Source organism: Coloeus monedula, assembly GCF_965178545.1.
Source record: "Coloeus monedula genome assembly, chromosome: 6".
Lineage (NCBI taxonomy): Eukaryota > Metazoa > Chordata > Aves > Passeriformes > Corvidae > Coloeus > Coloeus monedula.
In genome coordinates this window covers 47,076,711-47,099,735 of record NC_138786.1, presented here as the reverse complement: position 1 = coordinate 47,099,735, position 23,025 = coordinate 47,076,711, and the positions used below count along the sequence as shown (strand labels likewise).

The 23,025-nt window shown below is 41.3% G+C and overlaps 1 protein-coding gene across 1 annotated transcript in view; it reads left to right on the top strand.

Annotated features, from left to right (window-relative positions):
* Positions 1–1,975: 1,975 nt before the first annotated feature.
* KCNK10 (potassium two pore domain channel subfamily K member 10) overlaps positions 1,976–23,025 on the top strand; it is a gene marked incomplete at both ends in the record, with an annotated part of 56,898 nt that continues 35,848 nt past the window's right edge. The window contains one exon of the mRNA XM_082284430.1: positions 1,976–2,027. Within this exon, the coding sequence (XP_082140556.1) occupies positions 1,976–2,027 (52 nt within the window). The remainder of the gene's footprint in view (positions 2,028–23,025) is intronic.

Here is a 23,025-nt window from a genome sequence, read left to right as displayed (position 1 = left end):
AATGAACTGTGGATTCCTCAGTACTGATTTCCTCTTCCTGTTTAGGGTTGAACAAAGATGGGGAAAAAGCATTGCTTTAATTTCAGAATGTGGATGTGAATAGAGTGTGCCAACCTCCACAGTAAGAGTTTCCTGAGGAGAGCCACACATTTTGGACTGCTTTGTTTTTGTTTTTGTTTTTCCTTCACCAGGGCAGATTTCTCCTTTTGGTCTTACAAGGTTAGCAACAGATAGGAAAGAGAGATAGAAAAAGGGCAGTTAGGAAAAAACTACAGGGCAAAAAGCAGGGCACAAATTATCACAGGCACTGGGTTTAGATCACAACCACGTTTCCTGAAAATTCAGGTCTAGGGACCTCTGGACTGATTCTGGTATGGGTCTCTGACCATGACATATGAGAATTTGTGGATGTCTCCACTAAACCATCCCTCGTGGATGATCCCCTTCACACAAAGAGTTGATTTCCAATGTGGAAGAGAATAGGCAGGACAGGGTTAAACTCACAGAGTTTTCCTTCAGGCCCCCAGAGGGGCTGGGGTTTTGTTTTGCTGGCTAAGGGAGGGGAGCTGGGGCATGTATTGTAACTGGAACTGGAGACCTTTCTGGTGTTACTAGCCTGTTTACGGTTTGAGGGAAAGCGTGGAGAACGAGGAAGAGAAGGGAGAATGCAGATTTGGAAAGAAGCAATTGCCTGGTAATTGCACAAGTGTCCTCTGTTTACCCGAAGGCTCCTGAAAGCTTAGGGGGGCTTCGAGGGGACTCCAGCCTCCTGCCCCCTCCCCGCAGCTTGGCCACATCTTACAGTCCCGCTGTGCCAGGCATTGCCTTGACTCGAAGTGTCTGTCCCTGTCCACAGTGCGGATCGGGGACAGAAAGGGGAGCAAGGGTCCCCTGGCTTTCGGGGTACCCGGTCCTGGTCCCCAGAGCCTGCGGGGGCTCAGACGATCCCCTGCCCTTCCCCTCCCCCTGCGCTGCAGAGCCTCTGGATGCTGCCGTACTCCTGCCATGTGCTGCTGCCGCCGCTGCTGCTCCTGCTGCTCGTAGCTTAGTCGAGCGTGTCTCCGGCTTCAAACTCCGCGAAACAAGCCTGCACCCCCTCTCGGGAAGGATACCTAGTGAGTACCAGCCCCAGCCTGCCCCCTCCCTGGGCGCCCCGCCACTGCCGCTTACAAAGGGACTCGCAGGCTCTCCCCACCCCCTTTTTATGCCAGTGCAGAGAGGGGCTCCGTGAATTCCCTCTAAAGCTATAGGGTGGCTCCCTCCTCCTCCTTCTCCCTGCTCCGGCTCTCCTGGGCGAGCCCGGCTGCTGCTGCATAGAGCCGGGGGGTCCCCAGCCTCGCCCCGCCTCGCCCCAGCCATGCTGCTGCGGCTCACGCCCCATGGCTGAGTTTTGCTACCTCTCTAGTGCCCGGGGCTGAACTGAGGTGGGCTCATTTTCGGGGGGTGGCTGAGGCTAGGGAGCGTGTGCACGTATGGGAGGTGTCTCTGGGGGCGTGGGGGGCTGGACGACTCCCCGATCCGTGCAAGCCTGCGGTGTCGCCAGCCCCGGTCCCCCTCGGGTGGGCGCAGCAGAGGGGCCGCGCTGCAGCGGGGACCCCGCCACTCTGACATCTGCAGGTGGACGGGGCGAGACAGCTGTAGGATCCTCCCCAGGAGCCAGCAGCACCCTGGACCCGCTGCCTATCTCAATCTGCTCCGTTCCCGCTCCTCCAGATTCTCTCCAGTCCTCAGTCGATCCCTTATACCCCTCTCTGTGCTGGGGTGCCTACAAACCCCTCCACTCCACTCCCTTGCCCGCCCCTCCCCACCTTCTTCGATTTATTTGTGTATTTCTTTCCTTGGCAACCACCAGTTCCCCTCTGTCAAACAGCGCAGGCTCCCTATAATTTGAAATTAATTTATTTGACTGCAGCATCGAGACAGGAAGGTTGCAAATTTATTTAATTCTTTTTACTCCCTTTGCAAAAAGGAAGCGATGAAATTTCCAATTGAGACTCCAAGAAAACAGGTGAACTGGGATCCTCAAGGTTGGTGATTCTCTATTACTATCACTGCTATCGTAATTACAATTATTATAATTCCTTCTGTTGATTGACTCGTAGGAGACTATGTGAGTCCAAATGGGAGGAGGCGTTGGATGTTTGTCTGCTTTCCATGTGCACTGCTCAGTCTTTCTTGCTCAATCCTATAGGAATGCATTAGAAAATGCTACTAGATATGGGGTTGGGTGGCTGCATGGCTAAAACCTCTTCTAGGTCTAAGTTTTACAGTTTTATATTTGATATCTCTCTTGCCTCCCCCCCCTCCCTTTTTCTTGAGTATTTTCATGGCAAACTTGGCTGGGATGGCAGTGATCTCTGGCTCAGAGCATTGTTTGTTTTATCAGTGGCTCCTTTGTTGTTTCTAGTGATCATTGTCTCTGCTAAATGGGTGGTACAGGAGTGGACACAGATGTGACTGCTTGTTCAGGGCTCCTGGAAGGCACTTGTTTGTTGGCAGGAGCAGAATGCCGCTGCAATATAACCTTTAGTGTGGACAGACCTTTATTGTGGATGGCATAAAATGACACAATAAATAAGGGAGCCCAAAGGGACCTTTACACTCTTTATTCTGTCCTGTTAACAACTGATCAGCCCAAGTGGATAGTCTGATGAACTATATAGGTATGTTTGGGTCAATCTTAGGGAATGTGTTTGTGTGGTGGTGGAAGGAAATTTACGCCAGTGCAGTGGTTTTCAAAAAGATGATCCAAGTAGTATTTAAAAATAAACCATAGTCAAATACTCTGCCTGACATGGGGAGGAGGTTCATCTGCATCCTACAGAAGTGACTGAAAAAACCCCATTGGTAATTTGTATACTGGTGTGTCATATTTCTGTGCATTGCTACAGGAGCAGAACAACTTGAAGCCATTGCTCAGGTTTGCAGCAGAACTGCTGGCAGCCAGTTGCTGTGCAGCAGTGCTTGCAGAAAGTATGAAGTGATAGCATGGGCTTTGATTATTCCTCTTTATTCCACAGGTTTGGTTTTAGTGGTCAATTTGCCTGTCATCATCCCTGCCCTCACATTTACAAAATGAAAGATTAGAAACAATTTCTCATGGTATGGAAGGAATACAGCAGAACAATTTGCTGTATACACAATTCAGCTTTAGTGTAAGCCTTAGTACATTTTTAATTAGGTGAAGACTGAAATTGACACATCAGCCTCCTCCACCCTCATCTTCCCAATGAACACATGGATAGTGGTGCTAACAGAAATTTGGTTATTTAAATAACAGTATCTTCCTTAGATTAGGGTCAAAATTCTTTGTGGTGAAAACTTGCTCTACCCAGCTGCTTTTCTAAATGTGTGTTCGCTGCAGCTTAATTTAAATCTATTTTATGAATTGCAAAATGTCTTTTAATGCAAAAAGCTCTTTCCTTCCTTCCTCTGACAAGGCATACAGAGGATGTACGGATGACATTCTGTGTGCAGCTCCTTTGCTTGGCAGTCAGCTTTAAAGCATATGGATCCAACAGGTGGTTGGCCAAAATTTATTGATGTGACAAAACCGTAGACTACTGTAGCAGTTAAAAGACCTCAAACCCAGCAGGTTTCCTCTCCACCAAGCTGAATGCTTGCCAAAAACTTCAGAATCCTGCCAGTTATTTCCCCTCAGTGTATTTGTTAGGCAGGCAGAGATGATACTGGTGTGTAGCCAAGGAGGAAGCAAAAAATTTTATTTTATAATTTTCCAAGAGACTGAGAAAATAGATAAAATTTGGTGGAAAAAAAAAGAAGGCAATTTGGCAAGGAAAAGCTGTCTAAGCCCCAATCCTTTAACCAATAGAGAAACAGTGCAGTGACATTGTACTCACATAGTCCCACTGAAGAATTGTGTGTGTAGAAGACAGATCAGAGTTCTATTATTTTTGAAACAAAAATATATTTATGTAGATATAAATGTTAGCAATGATCTATGTGAAATAACTAAAAGCTCTAAAATGAATTTGATGTACAATCACATTTCTTCTCTGCACGTACGTGTGAAGAATTATGTCATGTTTTGCATCCTATGTGGTATCTCTGGAGTTAAGAGCTGAAGTAGCTTTTCTCGGATACAAAGATCAACATGTAGAAAGTTGGTGGTAGAGGGATGCAAAGAGTCCCAAGTATTAGAAACACGGCTTATGTCCAGGTAGTATTCACACTCTAATACCAGACTAATTTCAAAGTGTATTTTGTGGTTATGCCTGTTCTGGTTGTCAGCCAGAGAACATGCAGTTTCCCTAGTTTTGTCTGGTAGGAATTCTGATAACTTGTGCTAACAGTAGTTGGAATAGATCAACTGATGCTCCTGGCAAGCAAGCTAACAGCCCAAGGACATAAGTGAGAGCTATGGTATCTCAAAGACTGCTTGGACCTGATTATTCCAGGCAATATTTTCTAGAAATTATACCCATTTCTAAAGGCTGGGACCCTTTTTGTGGAGATATGGCTGGCTTTTAATTGATAATGTTGCTGGTTTGATCTCAGGTCAGAATGATAGTCATTGAAATAAATTAATGCTCAACTCCATAATGCTGACTGAACTATAAATATTTATATAGATAAATAGATTAGAGGCTGCTGGCACAGAACTGGTTTTCTCAGGTCACATCAGCAAAGATCAATATACCATAGAAAGACTTTGTGGAAAGAAGAGGTTTAAAAGAGTGGAAGTGACATGAAGGATGGTCTGACAGACAGCTAATGGGGGACTGATTTCTTAGCCATTAAACTGGTTCAAGCAGGGCTTGGAGGCTGAGCTGTGATTTTAGCATGTTGTGTGTAATCTTCATGTGTCTTGGGCATAAAGTATATCTCTGTGTTACATGTAAATGCTGAGTGTGTTTTCTAGATAAACCAAATATTTCATAAATCTGGAAGTGTATAGGCTCCAGATTCCTATGGTGAAATTCCCATACTATCCCAGGCAATCAAACTATATTAACCCCTTAACAGATTAAACTCGATCACAAAAGTCATTGGGACTTGGCCCTGACAATCCAATGTGAAATATACCCTAGAATTTGATATATATTGATTAAAATCCATACAATTTATATACAGTGAATGAATAGGGTAAGAAATGACTGAAAAAACCCCAAGCAAGAATCTTTTAGGGAGCACTGGACACGTTGAGTAGGGGTACAGGATGTCTTAGTACCCGGCCTTATATTTTAAAAAACAAGATTGCTATTTTGTGTTACTGGTGGAATCAGTATGTGTATACTCCATCAGAAAATATTTGATCTGCTGCCTATCTCTGATTGTCACTTCTCACATTTGGTGCAATTCAGGTAAAGCAGTAATAACTGAAACTAGTGAATGACCAGATTTCTAGTTTTATACCTCATACAACCTCTCATCTATACTTTCCAGAATATAAGATTGGATTTTTAGCAGCATATGAAGACATTAATTCTCATAATTGTTGTTCATATCTTTCCTTTCTTGCAGCCCTCCTGCTGTTTGTTACACCCACCTGTTGTCTGTGCTTGAATTAGCTCATAATGTCTTTGCACATATATTTTTATATAGTATGTAAAACAGAGTGTGTCCCTTATCCTGTCTGAGACATCTGGATGTTACAGCAATATCAACTTTTTTCCTCAAAATTATCTGCTTAAAATTTATATTTCTTTGTAGAAAAAAAAAAGATGAGACAGTTTCAAATATGCTTAGAAATTATCCCCAAGTGTGACTGTCTTTTAGGGTAAGGGTGAGATGTCTTTTCAAGGGAATGATGTATGTCTTAGTGATGCTCTTAGCAGGGAGCAAATGGAATTCAATCTTGTTTGTTCCTTTGTGCCTGCAGTTTCTGCTGTCATTGCAGTGATATGGATTGTCAGAGCCTTTTGGATATCCAGGTCAATGTTTACCTCAACACTGATGTTTTGGAACTGAAGTTTTCATTCAAGTTCCTGCATCCTTTCACAAATGCACTGTTTGGAGTTTGAAACTCTAAAATTGTGTATTTTTTACCATCCGTACATTTAATGTGGGAGTTAATGTTTTGTGGGGAATTCAAACTGTGGTTGAGAGTTTGGAGTTCCTCTTCAAATTTTGCTACTGACTTACTGTTTAACCTTCAGGAAGCCACTTACCCTTTCTTGTCCTCCCTTTTTCCTAGACTGCAAAACAGGCATATTAATACTTCCCTAATGCACAAGGGTGTTGTGAAGTATAATTAACTTGTTTAGAGCAATCTAAAATCTGCTATTGAAAGAAGAACATATGCATTGCAATTAAATGCTAAAACAATTAGGAGGGAGCAAAACAGCCTATCATCATGCACAGATCACATCAATTAAGAAATAAGGTTGTCTCTGCACTTTACAACTAGAGGAAGCTAGTATCACTTACACTTTCATTGAACATTCAGTTGAGTTTTGCATTAGAAGTATCTAAACACCTTTGATATTCCCCAGCTTCTGCTTCAGAGAGGCTCAAGTTCTTCCCTAGGTCCTTTGTCACTTGCCTTGGATTTTCTCACTTCACCTGAGACACCTCAAGCAGCATTGGACACCTGTGTGTGGGACAATGAGCTGAGTCTCAAATGCCTTCATGCAGGTATCAGGATTGGACCATCCCTTGATGACTGAAAAATCTTCAACATCAGCACTCAGTACAAATTAAACTGACGTTGCTGGTGAAGTGTTACAAATGGCTGCAGTACCTGCTTTTTCTGTTATTTTGTTCAAAGAGATCAATGCAGACGGTGAACTTGGTTAGAAAGGCATAGATGAGTAGAATAAAGGTGTTAATTTCTGTCCTCTCGTTTTCAAGAATATTTATGAAAAGGAGAAGAACGGAACTGTGAGATAGACAATGTGTTTCTGCACTAGTAAGTCATTTGTTATTAGCTCAGTAGAGGAAGACTGTTCTGGGATGCTGTAAGATGTGAAAAAGTAGCTGTGATCCCTGCAAATGACCCATGGTCAGAGACTATTGACCCTGTGCTAATTGTGTCACAAAGTTGTTGGCTACTTACCCACCCATCTGGAACTCTGCTGTGCTTAGTACGCATGGGTTGTAGAACACTGCAGAGAGTTTATTTAAAAGAGATATTTGAAGGAGGATATAAATTGGACAAACAGGAGGACACTCCTGGAAGTGCATGGTGTAGGCACAATAGTGCCAAATACAATAAGGTGGAAAATTTGAAGAGTTTGGAAAACAAATAGAAGAGAATCAAAAAAATCAGAACTTTACTAAAGGCTTTGTGGAGCCTGCAGGGAAGACAGATGGGTACTGTGGGCACCAGTATAGAAACAGATAGAAAGATAAAATTGAATTAGGCAGAGAGAAAGAAAGACAGCAGAGAGCTATTAGTTTTGTCATTGTTGTCTTTAGGATGCCCTGGTAATGGTAAAACTAAGGATTCAGAAAAGTGAAATTAGTAGTAGGAAAGTGGCAGAGCAAAAGACTTGACAGCAGCTTTCTTAGAGTAGTGGAGAAAGACTGAACTCTAGTCAAGGTAAGAAAGACAGAGGGTAGGGTATCATTAAGATGTCATCTTGTACTGTGAGGAAAAGGGAATGAAAAAATCAGAGGCAATAGGAAGCTGTGAGACTAAGATAGGAAGAGCAATAGAACTGTCATCAGTGAGAGAGGTTAGGACAGGATTATGATTTCTGTGAAAAATACCAATGCTCTTTTTTTTTGCCAAGTGTGTACAAGAGTAATCTGTTAATGGCTTTTGGACAGAAAAGTCTCTTGGGCAGCTCTTAGAAAAGCTGATGCTACCTGAGGTGATGAAGTTTGCTCTTGGGATAAAGATATATGATACCAGTCGTAATTGGGCGGGTTTTGGTTCAGCTTTTGGCATTTATGTGGATTTATGTAGCTAGTGAGTGGACTGTATCAACTTCAGGCAGAAGAGTGCATATAGATAGCAATACAGTTTAACTCTTATCCTCTTGATTTAATCCAGAGCTAGGACTTTTACCACTCACTTCAGTGTCAGCAACATGCAATTCTTCATTTTAAAAGTACTGTGTTGCTGCTGCAGGCTTTACTGTATTAAGAGCAAGAGAGTACCTGAAATCACTGGGAAAACAGAGGCCCTAGATTTTGTGCTCTAAATAGGGTGAGCACCTAGAGTGAAATGGGAAGGGAAAAATGAAGAGGTCGATATAAGGAAGGGGCAAGCAACTAGTATTCAACAGGTAGAGTATTACAGAACTCAGTGTGATGCAAGTGCCTAACCTTTATTTTATGGTAATCTCAGTGTAATAGCATAGGCCAAAGCAGAAAATATGAATGCTGAACAGTTGTCTATTTTTTTATATAGAAGTTCTATGCAGAAGAAGTGACATTCAGCAAAAGGCTAAATAATACCTTTTTTAAATACCTTTTTCATAGGAATATCTCTGGTCTTTGTTTTCTGTAAGGAATTAAAAACATCTTGGGGCCTGGCCTTTGTCAAACAGAGGCTGCCTATATCCCAGTTCCTGAGACATTGGTTATACTTCTGTTGTTTGTGTGTAATGTAATGGGGAACGTGCTCTAAGATGAACCTCTTGACTTTCATAAATGATGTACCATGCAGTTCTCGCTGGTTACCCCAATGAGATAGAACAACAGGTGAGAACAGCATGTATTCTATAGCCTTGTACTTCAGGGTAGTAGTTCATAGACCACTATTATTCTCCAAACATACTTTCTTGTCTGCTTTTCTCACAATCAAATATCAACTCAGATTATTCAAACAAAATTATACTTTAAAATTGAACTATGAATCTCTTAGCATGTTAATGTGTCACAGAATTTAGGGTCTGTTTCCTTGGTTTGGGAATCCTGAAATCAAGAATTCAGGTTTCATCTTTTTCTTTAATTCCTAATACAATTCTTAGGCTATTACAAATCTTACTATTGGCAAAATGTCTCAGGTACATGTGTATTATGTGTTATCCAGTTGTCCTAAAGTATGAGCATAGGAGAACATTGGTGCAATTTTGAGGTTAGGGTAGAAATTTCAATGTGGGTGTATCGTGGTGTTGGAAGTTAAAATGAAAGCTAGTAGGGTGATAGAATCTGTTATTAAAACTGTATAAGGGAATAAAAAGGTGGAAGTGAATACACAAGCCTGGCTTAATTTTATTTTTATGTTTTTAAATGGAAAGGGAACATCCTGCTGGAAGCTGGAGTTGTGACAAGAGGCGTGAGATATATATGAAAGGGCTTGAAACTTGAAACTCTGGAGTCCTGAATAGGAGTAGTAATCAGTTGCAAAGCCTGGGTGTGGTTCAGTTTTTTCTTTTAAATCCAGACATACTTAGGTCTAGCATTTTCTGTGAGTTTGCTATTTCAAATTTAAGAAAGCATGTGAAAAGAAATAAAGACCTAACAAAGAGAGACAAGATAAGTTGCTTCAGGAAATATGGATTACAAAAGAGTGGGTCAGATCTGCTGACAGAAGTGCAGAAAATGCAGAATGAACAGAGTGTACCTGTGGTAAAGCTGAAAATGCTGTGAAAAGAAAATAAATGTGTGGACATAAAGATGAGTTTGGCTGCCTTCGCCTAGAATTCACTGTTTTCAAGCACATGATGTTCTTTCTGCCTTTTAGAAGTAAGCATGTATCCTAGTTAATATTTTAAAAATCCCTGAAATATCTTTGTGTTCTCTATTTGTTCCTCAGGCATGTATCAAGGTCTTCCTCTGCGAGCAAAACTAAATCACGTTATAAATAATCTCATGGACATATTACAAAATATTTTTATCTCATGAATTAAGTATCTGTCCTAGATGATGATCTGTTTATTTGCCTAGTCTTTCATTGGAGAAACATGCTTAATGTTTCTTCCATTTGTTCCTCTATTCTGTCCCCAAATGGATGCATTTAATAGATCTTTAAATTGCTTCAGTTCTTTTCCTGGTAATCTGTGCATTATGCATGACTGTGTGACACTTACTTTGCCGAAGACAATAAACTGTTTTGCTAGCAGGGAATAACAAAAGACAACACCCTAAAAAATCTTAGAAAGCAGTACAAGTTATTATGGTATCACTGTCCTACAGGTTCATCAGCATGCTTTAAGCATCAGGCTTTGGGTACCTAGGTTTGTTAGAGCCATATGTTCATGTCTCAGCAGGACTGACTCATCTTTTCTTCCCTAGGAAGAAAAAACAACATGCCACTGACTTCACTGGATGAGGATTTTGGATTTTGGCACCTTAAACTTGTGCCACTGAGTTTCTGAAGATTCAGTGATATGTTGTTGAAGGGTGTTTGGATTATTTCTTACTTGATACTCTAATATAATAATATTAGCATGATTTGAAAACAGAAAATACATCCTGACAGCTTGTCCAGGGCTTTTAACCTCTCAAATTTCAGCTTTTCATCTTAGAGAAACAAAAGACAGTCACTAGCTACTGTGTGTGAAAAACCTAATTGATGAAAGAATTATGAAGGAAATGGTACTGCAGAAGCTCCCAGCTGAAATGCAGGAAGAAGCTCTCACATCTCAAAGGTGTTCTTCTAGGTTAACCCAGATCTATCACTGATTACTTAAATGTTAACACTGCTAAGTTTGGATTACACAAGAAAGTACTGAGCAGAGAGGCCTTGAGTAGTGGCAGTGATGACAACTCCAGAAGCAACTCCAGAGTCACCTCTTCATGATGCTACAGCCTAATTTGTCTTCACAGGTAACAGAGTCTGTTTATTGGGTTACAATGATATATGACATGTAGCTTTTGTGACCTGAATTTCTCATTGCTACCAGACATTTTTTGTTGATTCGGTTTTCTAAAATTAGGCATCTGCTGACATTTAAGGGGCTTTAAGGTAGCTGAGATACTTGTATAGGCCTGGTATATATAACAATGGACCTAAGGGAGACTTCTACCCTTCTGGAGCAACAGCTAAGGCCAATTAGGATATCCTATAACCTCTCACTTGGTAGGGTATGATATGGACGGGCAACTGAATTACACCATTTGAGTGTGACTTAGTTGGAGAATAAAACAGCTAAATATAAGTAGGTATCTGAAATTCTAAGGTATACTAAGTTTCTAAGGACCTGCTTTGGTTAAGGAAGATATACCCAAGTATGGTTATGGAGCCAGGAGAATTGTCAGTAAACATCTGGTTTAGGGTCAGCAGAATCATTCTCTAGGCTGCACTGAACAATTTGACCACATCTGTATTGACAGATTAATGGGTTGTATTCCAAGTTGCAGTAAAGGAAAGAAATGAGACAAGGGTTGTTTCTCCTGAGTTACACACTGAAAGTGTAAAAGAAAAATATTTATATTAGAAAGAATTTAGAGTAAGAGAATATAAAAATGCCTATGCTGTATAAATGCATTTCAAACAGCAACTTTCTTGTCCTTGTGAAAGATCTTTTCTGCACAGATTAATTTTTTTTCTACCTATATGTATTCTTCATCCTGTTCCAGAATAGGTTTTTAAAGTATTGGAAGGCTTTCACTCACTTTAACTAAGACTATTAATGTGTATAAGAACTTAAGACCATGAAATAGATTGGATCCTCAGGTTATGCAAATAGTACAGCTTCAGTGAACTAAAAACAGCCCAAGCAATGTGCTTCTTATGATTTCTGACCATTATCACACGGAAAGATCCACTTTTATTGCTGTTGCACAGAAAATTTGAGAAATTATCGCTTAATTGAAATGGTAGATTGTTAATGAGATTTGCTTGAATTCAAAGTATTTTTCTATAGATCCTAATCCGTAGTCAGACTGGGGGAGACACCATAGCCTGATGTCCAGTCTTTACTAAGGTCAGTGGGGCTGCTAAAGTCCCCTTCTCATGACTGAGGTGATCAAGAAATTCCATCACTCCAGCGTAAGGCTGTACCTCTGTCAGACAGCCAGCATCAATCACATTTCAAATGTAAGTTAGATAGCTTCCTTCTAGGAGGGCCGGCATGAATCTTTGCTTTGTTGTCTCTTCCACATTGTTTTACTGCTAGGTTTCTTTCAATAAGAATGTCCTTCCCTTTGTACACAGGCCTTCTTATGCTAAATTCCAAGACTTAGGTTTCCTTGACTATTTGGTCTGGCCATGAGACCACTGGCTGAATTTCTTTTCTGAATCTGTGGGATAGGATATTTGGAAGATCGCAGCAAAACCCCTGAACCTACATCATCCTGTGGGTAATTTGAAGGGGAACACACTGAAAACTTGTGGTGGGAGAATCAGACTCTTCCTAAATGTTGCTGGAAACCTGGGACACTTCCTGTTGAGGAAAACTAGACAACTTGTTTCATCCAGAGCACATGATTCAATGAAAAATTTTGGTTTAGTCTGTAAAAAGAAGATTATGGATAAATAGCAGCATCACTGTTCAACCTGTCTGGTGTTCACTGAAGGGTGAAATCCGCAGAGAACCAGAGAGCAGCTATTTATTCCTTGGTGCTTGTACCATACTGACAAAAAAATCAGTTTTTCTGTATGTCACCTAATGAGAAAAAACAATGGTATGGTCATTTCTTCTGACAGCAACTCTTTTTCATAAAGTCATCTCTACACCTCAAGATCTTGACCCAAAAGCACTTGCTTCCTATTTGGCAGAGCAGAGACCTGCGTGAACTAGAACTCTCAATTTTAGCAGGAACAAGAATTACCAATCTATTGCTAGGGAAACAAGTTTTAGCATGATCTATTGGTTTTAGTCTTATTTCAGGAAGAGAAAGGTGAGAATTTTTCATGGGTTTCTCTGTATTCAGTTTCTCTATAAATAGCCTCATAAAGCTGATGATAGCACTGCTGCCAATGAGTGTGTTGGAACAAACACAGTCACCAGTCTTGAAGCAGGAGGGTTCCATATTTGGGACTTGCCCCTGTCAATCACTTCTAATCTCCCCTCAGTATGCTTCCTGCTCCTCACTGTAATGCTCTTCTGCTCTATTTTTTATTCTCCCAATACCTGAAGTTCATTGATGAGCCCTGTCACACATGAACGTGGGCTCAGGTATCGGAGGCAATGGGAAGGGTAGTGCCGAGAAGAGGAACTGAACAGGGAGTTATGGGTGTGCTACCTCCCACGCTGCCAGCACGGTTGGAGAGAAGTGAGGGACAAGAGCAGATGGATGGATTTGGAGGAAGGCAGGGTGGAAGAGAGGTCAGGAGAGAGAGAAGGCAAAGCAAGGAGAACAAAATTCAAACTGCCCTCCAGCAGTGAGTGTACAATCTCACTCCAGCACAAGACAAACCTCTATCAAGTGTTCGCCCGGACTTGGCAGCTCTGTAAGTAGTGCTACAAATGGTGTCAGCAGCCGTGCATCTTCGTGCTAATGCCAGTGTTAGCTAGGAACCCCCCTGAGTACTGCTGTCCTGAAGCCAAACTAGAAAAAAACCCTGATGCTTTCAGCTATTCCTGGAGTTCATGTCCTGCCTTAGCACATCCATTCTATTGACCAGTGAGCTGTCACGTATGCATTAGAATAGCGCAGTGCCTGGGAGAGGGAGGAGGGAGGGGAAAGTATCCCAGCATCCCATGATTGTGACTTTTGCAGAGAATTTTTTTAATGTCAGTGGGTAAGTCCTGGCAGATACCTGCTCAAGCCAGCCTCGGGCTTCCTGTTGTTTCCCTGACATTTGCATAGCCTCAGTAACAGGATCTCTAAGGCTGTGTTTGCAAGAAAGTAACTCTTGGGCAGTCCATTTTAAGTTCACAGGCACGCTCAGACTGCAGTTCTGACTGAGGAGAGCCTGGGTCAGAATCTGGAAGTTCTTGTAAATAATCATCCAGAGCAGCTTACATGTGATTATCATATTTTTCCTTTATAACCAACAAAAGAAAGGAATCTTATTTATGGCTGTCTATTAATCTTGTAACAGATAGACCAGCATTCTGTAATGTACAGTGGAAAAGAGCATGTCCCCTAAAAGAACTTGAAAATTTGCTAATACATTGATGACAAATCGTTGTACCTTCTTGATGTGCGTGTGACAAAGAGCTTGTTTATTCAATTTTTGAAATTACTTTTGAATTTAATTAATTTGCTAAGTTCTCTATGGTGGTGTTTCCATGAGAGAAACTGTGAACACATACAGTATTGTTTCTCTGCAGTGTCACAGGGGTTTATCTATTATTTGTGAAACGCTATGAGATTTGGCACAACTGATACAAAAAGGAATGGTGAGGTGTGATTGCCTATCTTACACTGACGGGGAGGAAAAGGATTTCAAGAGCATTTTCCTGCTGGGGCTTGAGACTAGAATGTCAAGATGAATTTTCTTTCTTCCTTTAATATACCTTTAACATTTCATTATTTTTTTACAGATCCTAGGTGTTGAATACAACAACATTAGGCATTTTTCTCTGTTACCCTTCACTGGTAGCTTTTCTTCTTGGATTCACAGGGGTATGCAGGACATGGATAACACTGACAATTTCTGGCAGATGATTTTATGACCTGTTCTTAGATACTTCCAATAAAGGACATTTCAATATACTGATGGCTGTTCCCATGCTTAGTTCTCCTTGTAGGTAGACTTTTCCCTAATACATATTCCCCTACTTCCTTGGTACAGCTTAATCAGTTATTTCTTGCGCTGTTCTTAAGAGATCTAGGAAAGAATTCATCACCCTCTTTAGTTACTCAGTGTCTTATTTTCATTTATGAGATTACACTTTACCTTTTTACATATAATCTAAACAGCATTTTAATTTATATTAAGAAAATACTTTGGAAGGCTGCAATGGAAATTGATGTGGGACGTTGAAAAGATGACTGCGTTGACTATTAATAAGGACATATACAAAAACTAATTTAGGAACAAACTTATTGGTGGAGTGAGATTTTCTGGGGTTTTTATGGTTAAGGGCGCTTAGATTTAGCCCTTCAGACTTTATATTTTCCTAGGCTTCCATTGTCAGTTTCCCCTTTCCCTGCTTTGAAAGCTCCTGTGAGATGCTTGAACTGCCATTCTTCTGTGTTTTAAAACATTTACAATCAGAAATGGTGCTGTCTTTCAGAAGTAAGTATGAAAATGGTATTCTGACCCTCCTGTCTCACTACACTTTCTTGACTAAAATTAAATTAGCTGAGACATATATTTTTCTATCTCTTTAGGGACACTAGGTTCAGAATTGCTAAATTGTAGAATAGCAGAGAGTTTTACAAAAGCCTCACAAAGCAGAGGGACATGGCATAGCTCAGGGGAATGATAATTGCATAGACTTTTTAATCTTTTACATACTTGTTAAACTGATTACAACTAGATTAAGAAATAATCCAACTTGTCAGGTTTACCCAGCACCCGATTTCAGGTCATTTAGCAAATACAAGAAGATTGGGATTTTCTTATACTATTTTAGAATTGTCAGAGACATCCCATTGAATTGCTGCTTCATTGGCTACATATGCATGCACTTCCTGCCAGCATGAAATATTTAATCAATTTGACATTTAGCTTTATGTGAAAATGTATGCTGCTGGCATCCATTTTTCTTAAATGTGTGTAGAAAGTGAGTGAAATAAAATGCTTACGTTTGAGAAGGGAAAATTAGAATGAAAGGTGATAAAAAGTGAAAAAATCAAATCCACTCAAGAAGACAAATGAATGTTTGTGTTCCAAATTGACCCAGTTCAAGTAGAGAGTGACAAAAAAATGCATTATTGTTGGAAGGATGTTTGCTGTCCTGGTAGCTAACTCCTGTTCACCACTGTAGTTTAAATCCTGATTTATACATTGATATACTTAGCGCATGGACTGATGACTTTTTCACCAAATCCATATGCAAGTGACTGGTGAGACTCAGAGGAAAAACAGTGCTGAACAATACAGTCTGAGTTGTGTCCTCATCTTTATTGCAAAATCTTTATTGCATCTGTGCAAACTGTCTGTGGTGGGTTCACCTTGGCTGGCTACCTGATGCCCACCCAGCCTCTCTTACTCCTCCCTCCTCAACAGGAGAGGGGGAGAAAATAAGATTGGAAATGTTTGTGAGTTGAGATAAAGCCAGGGAGATCAGTTAGAGATTGCCATCACAGGCAAACAAGACTTGACTTGGGGAAATTTTATTTGATTTATAGCTGATTAAAATAGATTTGGGTGGCAAGAAATGAAGATGAAGGTTAAAATACTTTCCCCTGCTTTACTTTTTCCTAGCCCAGCTTAGTTGCTTCATTCCTGACTCTTCTTTTTCCTCCCCACCTCACCTGGTGCAGATGAGGAATGGTTGTTTTTGGTGGGTCTAGCTCCTCTAGACTGCACCTTTCTCCTTATACTTTTTCCTTGCTCCTGCATGAGTCCATACCATGGGCTGTGGTCCTTTAGCATAAACCTCCTCCAGCATGGTGTCTCCACAGGTAGCAGTACTTCAGGAAATATCAGCCTGCCCTGGACTAGGATCCTCCACATGCTGCAGTGTGAATATCTGCTCTGGTGTGATCCTCTCAGTGAAGAGAAATTTTCCAAGGAAATACCAACTCCATTATGATCTCTTCCAAAACTCACAGGCTGGAGGAGAGTATCTCCTACAGCTCCTGGAGCACCTCTTTCTCCTTCACTGACTTTGGTTTTTAGGATTGTTTCTCACACTTTTTCATCATTCTTCAAAGTCTGCACAATATATTCCCTTTCTAAAGTATGCTTTCACAGAAGTGCTGCCAGTTTCACTGATGGGCTCAGCTGTGTCCTGTGGTGGGTCCACTGGAATCAGCAGTGTGTCCAGAAAGGGGCAGCCCCAGGCCTTCCACAGAGACCACCAGTGTAGCCACCCTGCTCCTATCACCTTGCCACCTAAACGAAATACACTGTCATGTAGACCAGATAGCCAAGTACTTGTTTCTGTCAGGCACTTGCTGCACAGGTAAATGGGAGCAGCAATACTCTGGTAGTATGGGCAGTAGAAACTGGAGAAGATTCCCATAAGATTTGTTCTTTGGAAAAAACTGTTTCAGATAGGAGTGACATTGTCCTTCAGTCCAAGGTGAAATTCATTCTAATTACTTACTGCATAACTAAGTTCTTGTCTGACACTAAAGAAGCTCTTTGGGAAGAGAGAAGAGGCTTAGGTTCTCCTTAATTCTGATGATTGACAGTGCCACCAGTATCACCACTATATGAAGACTCTCATTATTGGGAAGCTCTTTCTAAAAAGACACCTTAACTCAGACCATACTGATTTCTTAATTTCTACCATGTTCCAATTTAAGATTTTTTTTTTTGCCTAAAATGTAGTTTTCTAATGAAAAAGAATGAAAGACATTATAAAACAGTGCCTTTTTGTTTTCTCATAACAACTATGTTCCAGATTAATTAAATAGCTGGGGTATTCCAAGAGCTATTAATTAGTATTTTTCAATTATAACTGATGCAGCAGAATTATGTAGATTTTTGTGGAAGCTTACTGAGAATCATTATTTTGAGTACTAGATGGGAATATATGACAAATGGTACAGAAATTGCAGAATCCTTCTGGTACAACATACTTCCCAAAGCTGCTGCCAGGGATGGCAATGGTCAGATATAATTCCCTCTGATACATATTGTTGACATTTCTCTCCCCACCGAGAGAACTCAGTATTATGAACTTTTATTTCACTAACATTACCCTATAATAGGAAGCAAACATGCCTTTATTCCTTAAGCAGTTTTGTAACCTAACATACTCCTCCCTTCTCGCCACCCCACTCAGGGAAAGGGGCAACTAGGAGAAATCAGTGCTACTTTTGTTCTAACAGCACATCCAATCTATTTTGTTTAATGTGTATTGCCCTTTCTGCCTTTACCTGTCTCTCATACTAGATGGAATGCCTTGCTGCTGATGACTGCATTTGCAGCAGACAGCTGAGATGTTGCTGAAGTCAGCAGCCCTAATGCTGCATTAGAGAATCCTCTTCAGGGAAAACAGAGTTAGATTTAACCCAGGGGGTGCTGCTGCAGTGAAAAGCTCTATGCTCTGAGGCACTCTGTGTTTTCCTAACAAACAGTATGTCAAGCTTTGCTTTCATGAACAGTAAATGCAATAGTAATGCTTCTCACTTCAGTGGCAATTCACAGCAAAGCGCCGTACAAACAGTAGGGTGAAATTCCCCTTGTGTGGCAGGCTTGAGATGACTTTCACTGCTCAGTTTGTGTGCCTTGGGGATAGGCAGAAGGACCAGGGCCAAACTGGTGTAAAACATGTCAACACTGATAGCAGTTTTCTTGATCCATGGCTGTATGAATCCTGTGGTCCCCAGACAGCAATTCTTATTATTCTTATTCCTCAGTCCAGAACTACTGCCACAGGGATACTAGTGTTCTGCACCATATGTAATCGTAGCCTGCAGGCAGGATTGTTCTCCCATTTCTTGATCACAGCTGTAATGTCACCTGTTAATTAGCCCACATCATGCAAAGATGCTGCACAAACACAAAGGCAAACACAATCATTGTCTACTGGGATTTTTGTTCTAAAAGCCAGACTTTCTAAGTCAGCATCTGATTTTTGAATGCCCAGTTTTAAAAATTCAACATTCATTCTGCTGGTTAAATGGATGCTCTCTGCAAAACCTGTTAAAAAGCATAACAGAAAGAGACGAAGAATGGCAGGTGAGGGGGCATGGAATAAAAAGCAAATGAGGTAGTGGAAATGATTTACCATATCCTCAAAACACAAAATGTTGATGGTTTAATGATATTTTGGTTACAGAAAAACAGAAACTTGAATGTTTCATTACTTCCACCTGCTTCCTGTTAGACCATCCAATTCCCTTGATTCACAGATCTGTATGCATTTTCTGTTTGTGACATATTCATGAGAAGTTCATATAGATGAAAGCTTAATACACAGATTGCCTCCACTATTTCTCTAACATACGTCTTATACTTGCTGTGACTTCCCAGGCAGAGCCCTGCTATCCTAGCTCAAGCAGTCCTTATCTGAAAGAACTTGGGGAGTCTGTGGGAAAGATTTGAGACTGGAAGCAAATGCTAGATAACCACATCCCCCAGGAACTTCTGTCTGGAGATGAGCCACAGCCTTGGAGTGAAAGATTATATGTTATCCATTAGTGGGCTGCTCAGCCTCTCATCCACCAGCACCCCCAAGTCCTTCTTGTCAGGGCTGCTCTGAACTGTTCATCGCCAGCCTGTGTTGATACCAGGGGTTGCCCCAACCCAGCTGCAACACTTTGTAATTGGCCTTGTTAAACCTCATGAGATTCTCATGGAGTCACGTCTTGAGCTTCTTCAGGTCCCTCTGGATGATACCTCGTCCTTCAGGTGTGTCAGCCACACACTCAGTTTGGTGTCATCTGCAAATCTGCTGAGGCTGCACTTGATTCCTTTGTCTATGTCATTAATGAAGATATTAAATAACACAGGTCCTAGTATGAACCCCTGAGGGACACCACTTGTCACTGAGGTCATTCGGGACTGATCTGTTGACCATTACCCTCTGCAAGTGACCCAACCAATTTCTTATCCATTTAACAGTCCACCAATGGTATCCATCTTTTTCCAGCCTAGATGAGAAGGATGTTGTGTGACAAAGGCTTTACAGAAGTCCAGGTAAATAACATCTGTAGCCTTTCCCTTGTCCACTGGTGGAGTCACCCCATCAGAGAAGGCCGCTGGGTTGGTCAGGCAGGACTTGCCCTTGGTGAAAACTGTGCTGGCTGTCGCAAATCACTTCTCTGTCCTTTACGTGCCTTATCATAGCTCCTAAGAGGATCTGTTCCATGATCTCCGAACAGAGGTGATGCTGACAGGTCAGTAGTACCCAGTACCTTCCCTTCTACCCTTTTTAAAGATGAGTATAATGTTTCCTTTTTTACAGTCACCTGGGACTTCTTTTGACTGCCATGACTTTCCAAGTACCATGGAGAATAGCTTGGCAACTACATTGGCCAATTCCCTCTGAACTCTGGGATGGGTCTCATCAGGTCTCATAGACTTAGGTACATTCAGGTTTCTCAGGTGGTCATGAACCTGATCCTTAGCACCTAAGAAAAAACCACACACCTTGCTCTCCCAGTCTCCATCCAGCTGTCCATCCACTTGAGAGGTGTGAAAAGAGAGGCTGTCACTGAAGAATGAGGTAAAAAAATTGTTGAGTACTTCAGCCTTCTCCTCATGTGTTGTTACCAGTTTACCAGTGTTGTTTATCAGGGCGCTAAACCTTGTTTGACCTTCCTTTTCTGGTTAACATACCAGTAGAAGCCCTTCTTGTGATTATTGGCACCCCTTGTGAGGTTCAGTTCCGGCTTTTCCTTGGCCTGCATTACCCCATCCCTTTATTTCTATAGTCTTCCCAGGTTACATGTCCTTGTCTCCACTGTCTATGCATTTTTCTCTTTACTTGTAGTTTGACCAGCAGTTCCCTACTCAGCCACAGCTATACCAGTCTCTTGTCTTCCTTGTCCAATATCTTGCTCCTGGGGATTGCCATGCTGCCTTCCTGGAGGAACACCCCATTATTCCTTTCAGATATTTTCCTGGTGTTTCCCTGTGGCTTCTGTTAGGAGTCCCTGGCTCATCTCCGTAAGACTGCAGGTGTGGTCCAGGGTGGCTAGCACAGCTCAGAGTCACTGCAAAGAACACTCACTAGCACCCTGTCCCTCTATCTATTTTCATATCTTCTCACATCTTGCCAGGCACAAGCCTGATACTGCCCCTCTACCCCCTCACATCTAGTTCAAAGCCCTGCCAGTGAGCCCCACTAGTTCCTGAGCAAAGGCTCTCTACCACCACTGAAAAAGGTGAATCCTGTCAGATACCAGCATGCCTGGTGCTGTGTAGAACCATGCCATTGTCAAAACCCCCAAAATTTTGACAATGATGCCAGCTGTGGAGCCATAGACTCAGTTTGTCCATTTCTTCCCATGTTGCCACCTTCAACTGTAACTATAGAGGAGAACATAACCCATACCTCAGCTTCCCTTACCAAACATATGAAGGCCCTGAAGTCCTTTTTAATCACCCTCAGACTGTGTGCTGCCATTTCCTCTGCCCCTTATGTGGCACATCGGGAACGGGCAGCAGTCTGAGGGCCGTGCCAGCCTGGGAAGTGTTTTGGTGATGTCTGTGACCCAGTCCCCAGGATGCAGCAGCCCCTGCCGTGGACTAGGCCTGGCCAGCACACTGGGCCCTCTGCTCCCTGTAGGAGAGAATTGCCTACAACTTTAACCTGTTCAGCTTTACCCCATCATCTTGATGGTGAGTGAGCGTATTGCTTCCTTAATTCTCATCAGTATTAGCAGAAACCTGAGGTATTTAAGCTTCTCACACATCAGTGGGAGCCCTGGCTGTGCTGTTTACCAGTACAAGCACAGGTAATGCGGAGATGTCAGATGTGAACAACTGTACAGATCCTAACATTGCAATTTCATTTGTAACATCAATATCTTCAGTTGCTTCATTTTGAAGCAAACCATCAGGAACTTACCTTTCTTTGCTCTCTGGCATCCTTGTACTGGGATAATGCCTGTTTTGAAACACTGGAGTGTTCCTTTGAGGGTTCCTGTACCTATGAGATTATGGTGCATGCATATGAATGGATATCTATCATTGCTTTCACTGAGGCAGATTAGGTGTTCTTTGATATGATTTAACAAACACATATGGATGAAACTCTGTTTGGGGAAAAGCCTGTTACAACAGCAGCTTGTTTTGAAAAAACATGAACAAATGAAGTAGGGATTGTTCTGCATTTATTGTAAACATGTCCTCTTCTCTTTTGCTCTATGTTTGTCCTAAACTATGGTCTAAACCATCTCTACAAATGCAAGAATTTATGTAGTCCTTTATATTTTTAAACTGTATACCTCTGCACATTGTTGAATTGCCAATGTAGTCCATCCTTTGATTTTAGTAAAACTACTTCTTAAACTTCTGAAAGTTTATGTAGCGCTTATTTTCAGACATGGACTCTTCCAGGGCACTTGTGCTAGAAAAGTAAGCAGTATTTTCTCTTTATGCAGTTGATGAAACCATGGTTTAAAGGCAAATGGCAGCATTTTTGTGAGAGTACAGCTTCACAAAGATAGCGTTCCAATTAGAAATCAGGATTTCTGACTTCCTACCACGTGCTTAAGTCACTAACCCCAGTGTCTTGTTGTAAAGAGTGGGATAGCTCCTAGATGGAGTATCTGCACTGTTCTTCCAATACCTCGCTCCTGCTTAAAATCTCTGCAGTATTGACTGCAGTTGTGCCTTGTGCATCAGCTTTGTAAGAAGACCATTTCTGTTATACATCAGTTGCTTAAGTAGCTGCTTTAGGACAGTCTTTCTGTGAATTTGTTTATATAATATAAAATACTTTAGGATCAACAGTTCTACATTCACTTAGGGTAGCTATTACTAAAAGCAGAAAATGAAAAACTAAGACAGTTCTTCTCTTCTTTTTAGAGATAAGCAAGCTGAGCACAGTAATACACTAAGTTGTTTAAGTGACAAAATATTTATAAGAATGTTTTATGTTCTCTACCATAGATTTCCCATCTTGTTCTTAGATCAGTACAACGCATTTTCCTTAGAAGACAAAATCAAACAGGCCATGATTTTACTGTAATGCTGTTACTAACACTTTGCCAGAAACATTATTTGAATGAGAAACAACATTTATGCTAGCAGAGAGGAAAAGAAAACCCACAAATTCTTTCTAATGATACCAGCTCTTGACTTCCATCTTCTTGACTTACCATTTGTGGCATATCAAAGGCAGGCATTGCTTTCCACTGAGAGGCTTACCTAGTCTACACTGGACTATACTAGTTGTGGTAAGGTGGATACCTGTTTCGAAATATCATAGCATTCTTTCATGTGAGTTCTGCTCTCTTCTTACCATGTGAGACTTGGATCCTGATGCTGAGTAATCTCAAGTGTGAAAATTCAGCCCTCAGGCTTCCAGATTTTGTGTTGGTTCACAATGTACACAGTAGTTATGGGCTCTAACTAATGCAAATTGATTGAATTCCATGGAATCTATGGAAGCTATGTTACACTGAGTTACATCAGCTGGGCCACTTCTGTGAGTACTTAAATTTAGTTCAGTAAGATGTTGTGACTCAGGTTTGAGATAC